This window comes from Arachis ipaensis, chromosome B05 (assembly GCF_000816755.2).
Source record: "Arachis ipaensis cultivar K30076 chromosome B05, Araip1.1, whole genome shotgun sequence".
NCBI classification, from domain to species: Eukaryota; Viridiplantae; Streptophyta; class Magnoliopsida; order Fabales; family Fabaceae; genus Arachis; species Arachis ipaensis.
In genome coordinates this window covers 124,332,491-124,339,747 of record NC_029789.2, presented here as the reverse complement: position 1 = coordinate 124,339,747, position 7,257 = coordinate 124,332,491, and the positions used below count along the sequence as shown (strand labels likewise).

The 7,257-nt window shown below is 30.9% G+C and overlaps 1 protein-coding gene and 1 long non-coding RNA gene across 2 annotated transcripts; both read right to left on the bottom strand.

Annotated features, from left to right (window-relative positions):
- LOC107644017 (glycosyltransferase family 64 protein C4) lies at window positions 771-4,825 on the bottom strand. The gene is made up of 5 exons (XM_016347789.2): window positions 4,145-4,825; window positions 3,049-3,445; window positions 2,280-2,443; window positions 2,104-2,174; window positions 771-1,216 (listed from the first exon to the last, which is right to left on the bottom strand). The coding sequence occupies exons 1-5, from the start codon at window positions 4,342-4,344 to the stop codon at window positions 1,056-1,058; spliced, it is 993 nt and encodes a 330-aa protein (XP_016203275.1). The 5' UTR covers window positions 4,345-4,825; the 3' UTR covers window positions 771-1,055.
- Window positions 5,447-5,725, bottom strand: LOC110262993. Its single transcript, XR_002348006.1, has 2 exons — window positions 5,638-5,725; window positions 5,447-5,521 (listed from the first exon to the last, which is right to left on the bottom strand). It is a non-coding gene; the product is annotated as an uncharacterized LOC110262993 (long non-coding RNA).

The following is a 7,257-nucleotide window of genomic DNA, read 5'->3' as shown; positions in this document are numbered from 1 at the left end:
GACACGTTGAAGGCACCGTTTTACTTTTTATATTATTTTAAACTCCTTTTATGTGGATTTTTTTTAACATGCTTTTATGTAGATTAAAGCATATATATTAGTTTTTTTTTTTTTTTATTTACGAACGCATACATATTACTACATTATTGTGTGACAGACTAATCCGTGATCTATCAAACGATACATATCGTAAAAAACAAAAAAATAATAAGCAGAGACTAGTTTTGACTTTTGAGGATTATAATTCAAACAACATTTATTTAAATTGATATTTTTTTTAATAATTTTTTATTTGAAAGTGATTTTAAGTATTATAATTCAAATAATATTTATTTTACTATAATCTATTTTAATATAAAGATTGCCAAACATAAATCATATTAATACAAACTTATTTTTCATCAAAATCAAATTTACAAAATCAATTTTATACAAATTTCTGTTTACAAACGATAATTCAAATACACACTAAGTCACCCTAATTAGCCACAACGATGGTTTCTGGCACCTTTGCAAATGCAACAGCAGCTGTCTGGTTATATTGAAACCAACACAACACGCGTCCTCTTCCACTACAACCATGACATTTCAGCAAGTGAGGAAAAAATTTTCTTCCTCACAGTAGCATAACCAGCCATGAAACAAGATATATTGTTACGAGTTAGAAAATATGACTAGAATTACTTCCCTCTTACTTGTGTATGAGACCTATGACATGAAATTGCTCACTTCTCCTTGCTCCAAGGATGAACAGTAACCCGACCAAAAAATATAAAAGAGAAGTATCTTTTGCTAAGGGTGTAATACCCCTCTATATTTTACAATCAAATTCATAATATTTTGCTTTCGGAACGAAAAGCACCATGCTGTTGTGCTTGTATTACAGACAATAATACAAGAAATCAATCTAAGGAATCTGCTAACTATCCTTACTAAGTGCATGAATTGTGTGCAAGATTCACAATATTATACAGCTCTGTAACTACAGTGAAATCAAGTAACCCAACTAGCTAACATTGAAATTTCTATAAAAACTATAACATGAAAATCTAGCTTCACCAAAACCAAATATTGCGACTATCAACAGCCTTCACTGAGGTAGACACCAATGGCATCCTTCCAAACACAGAAGCAAACCTGTTGACGCATTCACTTCTTTTTTCACTGTGACCTCCCAAACTGCTGATTCCAGTTGATCCAATCTCAAATATCTTTCCTGTAACAAAGAATGATTAAGTTAACAAACTTGTGTACTAAGGTGGTATAAACAATATGGTTCAAGAGGGGCATTAGTAATGTTCACTACGCGTTACGATCATTGGAATCAGGGACAACATTAAAACAAGGCTTAGATGGAGCATGGCGACCAGGTACTCTTTCCGCTTCTTTCGTATTTGTCACTGTCACCTTTTGGTACATCGTAAGTGACAGTAACAAATAAAAAGAAACGGAAGATTGTACATATTAACCCAGAAATGTACTTGAGCAGAAGGACTTGAGTGAGAATAAAAAATGTCAATTGATAACAAAACACAAGCAATTTCATTGCTTTCAAAGCAAGTTGCACTACCACGGCTAACCGTGCATTGCAGAATTCTTTGATAGAAAGGACAAAAAAGGAATCAATACTGTAAATTGTTGAAATATATGATAGAGCTTTGAAGTAAGAGACAAGGATAAGAAGGTGCAGTTAGTCAAGGTGAGTTATACTTAAAACCTTTACTAGTCATCACAGCTTCATCCGTTTAGCAGTGCTTAAGGGTATAGATCTGTTCTTATTCAGACAAGATCAAAAACCATTTTATCATGTTATGCAAGACACATGGAAACAACCTCCAAATAAACATGACAAAGGTAGGAATTACAAGTAGCTTTAGCAATCAATGAGTATTACTCCCTAAAGCAAATGGGCTAATTTTAGCTAAATGACAAATCACTTGGAACAAGGGAATTATATACATTGAGCTAGTGTGGGAAAGGAACTTTCCATGTGAACAAAATAAGCAAAAGGAAAAATAAAATAAATTATCCAATTCCTACGTAATTATTATTTGGTATTTTTTAATTAAAAGCATAAAATGCATTCAGGTATTCAACAATTACCTTTAACCCATATGGGGGGTGCACCAGTTGCGTTTGCAACAAGGAAAGACATTGCAATATCTTCACAGTTCCTGGGTATTAAGAAAACATTAAAAGAAGTTGGAATCGACAATATGGAATGTTTAAACTTCATAAACAAGAAAGCAGTGAATGATTGATTAGCTGAAAAGAACAACCTGTTCTTAGTTATATATTCTTTAAGTGACGTTGGCATTTGATTTGTGTAGAGAATGAAGTACTTTTTGTGAAAAAATGCTGCCTTGGAGAGCACCATGCTGTATGTACCCGTCCACCACACGGACCACCATCCACCATATTTAAATTTGGAGCCGCCACCTTTCTGCAAGCACATTCAATAACTAGAAGATTAGCTTAAGATGTTTTTAATATTTTACATAGAAATATTAATAAAGTAAATGTGTAAGGAACTGCAGAATTATGAATTAACCTTCAACTAATCTTAAGCTCACGTCAAGTTTATAGGTGCAACAAACAAAACTACCAGGTTTTACAAGGATGGACATAAGATAGAGTGATGAAATCCCTTCTTCTCTGACTAAAGTCCAGCTAATTAGCTTTCCCATCCCTTAGAATTAGATTGCCGCTAGTAACAATATAAAAAGTCCTCAGTTTGTGAGGCTCGAATATCTTAACTAAAGATTTAAAAACTATGCCTCTCTTGATGGCAATTAATAGGCATGCAAAAATTTGGAATGGAGCTTCACTTTATGTTTCAAAAGACTGCTTCCTGTGTGTTTGAAAAACTGCATATTAGACTCCAAACGATGAAGAGCAAAACAACGAACAAGAAATAATGCATGAAAATTCCAATAAAAAGAGGATGGGCTTGGTCGTTGGTCAACAAAAGTATAAGCACAGAAAGAAATATAGTGAAACAAAATCATCAAAAACATTTTGAATTGGGTGAAGTTAGATAAACCATACCGAGTAATCAACCCAATGGACACGAGGTACAAACCCCACCATTGTATCAGGTGCACTTTGCCAAACATCAAATGCAAACTCCACAGAAGAGCAAGGGAATATGACATCATCATCAATTGAGAAGACAGCATCGGACTCTAGATCTTTAATTTCCTTGAACCTGTTGTTCAAGCTATCCTCCTTGTTGATGTCAAACTTCAATTTGACTTGGTGCCCATCTTTAGGCACGGACTTCACCACGTGGTATAGATATTTCAGAAGAGAATCCGAAGGTGGATCTGGTTCGCTCCACACAATATGCACTGAATCAAGGCGAGGACACGATGAGTAATGCTTGATGGACTGCTTTAGAAGATCATATCTCTTCCATGTGTTCATCACTATTGAGTACCCTTTCCTTTGAACAAAAACACAACACAAAAGCCTTAAAATTCACTTTGCTGACGTTTACAAGCAGCATAATCTCAGAACACCAGTTAAGAAAATAAGTTCAACATGAAAACACCAATCCTAAGATGATTTTGATTTCTGGTATCCAATCAAGTACTACCTCATAGATAAAAGCTGTTCATTTCCACTCACTATCTTGAAAAGAAATCGTTTTTATGGAATTAGTGCAGCTGTTAAGCTAGATGTTGTTTAATAAGAAATAAGAAATGTTCAACATAATTTAAAAAAAAAAACAAAAAACTTTTTGTCATTTTCTATAGCTTTTCGTCCAGCAGCTTGAACTTGAATCTAACATGGATCTCTCTCTTGTGAAACAAACAAAGTACTAAAATACAAGTTCCTCAGTGGTCGTTTAATGTAGAATCTGTTTACATTTTTATGGAAGCTAAGAACCTCTAAGGAAAGCCTATAATTGTTACTTTAACACTCTACACGTTCATTATTAAACTTAAAAACTTTCATAAAAAACAGATTTCTCACCAATAAACATAGCAATTTTTATTCTTATTTTAATTTATTTCTCCAATTAAGTTGGCCTGAATTGAAAAAAAAATAAAAATAAAAAACAAGCATATATTAAGCAATTAACATATTTAACAAATAGGATTAAGTAATCAAAAGGAAAAAAGCGTATTGTAGTTAGAACCTGAAATCAGGGCCATAATAGGGAGCAGGTGCTTGATTATTCCAAAGGAAGAAGCTGGAAGCACTTGTGGAAAACGCGATTAGCGTAAGCCCGACGCAGAAGAAGAGGAGGAGCTTGATCTTGAACGATTTAACGGCTGAGATCGCGAGCAGGCGGACCCTCTGCTCAATCCAACGGTTGAAAAAGTAGCTCCCTCTCATCTCATCACCCGAGGAGAAAAGAAAAGCAAATAGTTTGTTTAGTTTTTCCGTTTTCCGTTAGGCCGTTACGTATTGTCAACTGCGGAGAAAGCCGGATCCCCCTTCTGACGAGTCGAACCGAACCGGTCTGGTTCTCTCCGTGGCCGAGCCAGAGAAGAAAAGGAGGACGTGAATGGTGTTTAGGGAGAAAGTGGAACGGGGAAGACCGGAAGACGGGAAGAGTTTGTTACTATTTTAATTTTTTTTTTTTTCTTCCTTTCTTTTTTAGCTATGTGAAAGAGGGAACGCAGAATGAACGTGGCAGGGGGAGTAGTTGATAATATGTTGATATTGTTGTTGTTCACGTTTTGTTGTCGTCAGTGTTTTTCAGAAGAGTCAGGCATGGCAGGGACAGCGGAGATTCATGCCTTTTCATTGGTAGTCCTTCAACAACATTTTGAAGAGGGCATGCCTCACTCACTTCTATTCTTTTAAAAAAAATCCAAAAATAAATAAATAGATAAGTCGAAAGATAATCAACAAACGATTGACGATGGTTATTAATTGATAATATCGGTTAATAACAATAGTAAACATTCTCATGAGTCACTAACAAATTTTAAAGTAGATATTTTTATTTTTTAAAAATATTCAAGAATTTTTTTCGATTAAATCAAATGATTTTTGAGTCGCTTTTAATCAAATTTTCAACTAAGTGTTGGATAAAAAAAATTAAAAACAAATTTTATTATAAGACAATTAAATCTCAAAAAATATATTTTAAGATAAATTAATCCCTTTTTAAAATAAGAGATAAATAAATCTATTTGATAGAAATAATTCTCAAAAATTTTAAAAAAATAAAAATTTATTAAGGACTGAGAATCAATTGTCTGAAAACAAAGAGATGAAAGTAAAGACGGAACAGTAATCATATTTTGAATAGCAAGAAGGTCTTTACCTTTGATCAATATGTCATCTAGGTAGCGGTTGATTTTTTTTTTATATAAAAAAAATATTGGTGTTTTTGTTAGAAATGAGATTATTTAATGTAATTAAGGTAGGTGAATTTTGTAGGTAAGAAGTCAACACGTGAGGGTATGTTGGACACGTGGCAATATCCTGACCAATACGCGAGGGACATGTTGAATATGTGGCAACATCTTGACTAATATGTGAAGTACGTGTTGAATAATTTCTACAATAATATAATACACTTCAAATGTCAATATTTAACTAAAATACTATCTCTATTTCTATATTAAAAATAATTTCTAATATCTGCGTACACTAAAATTTAAAGTTGAAACTTACCATTGTTCTTAAAAAACAAAGAGAGGTCTGATTCTGAAAACCAAAAGAAGATGAAACAGATACTAATTTTAAGAACCAAGCATATGATCCTTATTTTAATCCATACAAATTCTTATTTAATTTGCAAATTTGATCTAGATTTTCTTCACTAAATTTAGCCGGTTGTTACATCAAAATTAATTCACTTACAGTTTATTTGGATGAGATAAAGTTGGAAGAAAAGAAAATAGGAAAGAAAACGGATAAAAAATTTAGTTTTCCTTCTTTTGGATCAAAAGGAAAAATGAAGAGAAAATAGAAAAGTATGTATAGGATCCACTTAAAAGTTTTTACGTTAAAGTTGGGCAGAAAACTGAAATAGAAAGGAAATTATGAGTAAAAAGATAAATTTATCCTTTCAATTACAGAAATTAAAATCTCTAATTTCAATCTTTCCAAAAGAAGAGAACACCTATCTTCCTGGTCATTGTTACTTGTTTTTGCGTTTTGTTATATTTGTATATATTTAAAAAGAATGATATATATTTTTATTTATGACATTAAAAAACAACATAAAAGGATAAATTCAAAAAAACATTATTGTTAATAAAGATAACAGGTTAAAATTTTGAAATGTAATTGCAATTACTTTTTTTTATTAGAAAAATAATTTAAGTACATTGGTATAAGATAATTTATATATAATATAAGAAAATGTATTAAGGTAATTTCACTTGGTTATGATTTTCTCTCTTCTTATTTTTTCTTCTATCCAAACAAAAGAAAAATTTTCTTCTATTTTCTTTCCATTCATTTTCTCTTCATCCAAACAACATAAAAAAAATAAACTTTTTCTTTCATTTTCTTTCTTTCTATTTTCTTTCCTCTCATTTTTCATCCTCAATCCAAACAAAGTGTTAAGTTGAAGTCTATGGTGTAGATGCCAAAAGACATCTACACATATAGAAGTAATGTGTTTTACTTTTCTAAGTAATATTTGGCGTTTTTTTTTTGGGATTAATGAGATTTGATATCTACTATTAGTGTTCTCTTTTATGATGTGCAATAAAAATACTGTAATTTTTAGCTTTTGTCTATTTAAATATAATGTTAATTATATTGTTAAATTTTAATGATATTCATTTTTTTTGTCACATAATAATAGACCGAATAAAAAATTGAACAATTTTCAGTTGGGCTAATAAATAAGCATAGCTTTCTCTGTTTTTCTTTTTTCTAACTATGCACAGTAATAGTATAAAGTGCAAAATAAAATGATGTAACATATTATTTGGTTTCTTTATCAAATTTACTTATCTAACAATTATTTTTCTGATTATAAAAATAGACTTTATAATGTCATGACTCCTTTCCTTTCAAGAAATATAAAATGGTCATAAAGTTACTAAATTTTAAAGGTAAAAAATTTTATTTTTCTAATCATATTTACAAAAAATTATATTAAAATCAGATACGCTTTAAATATTTATAACATAAAAAGTTCAAGTATTATTTAAAAGTTATTAGTTTATATTTTTTGAATGTTCAATTTAATTTAATGTATTTTGATTTTGTTTATTTAGTTATTAGATTGGGTTTTATATTTATCCTTTGTTTTCTATTTCAATTTTAATATATCTT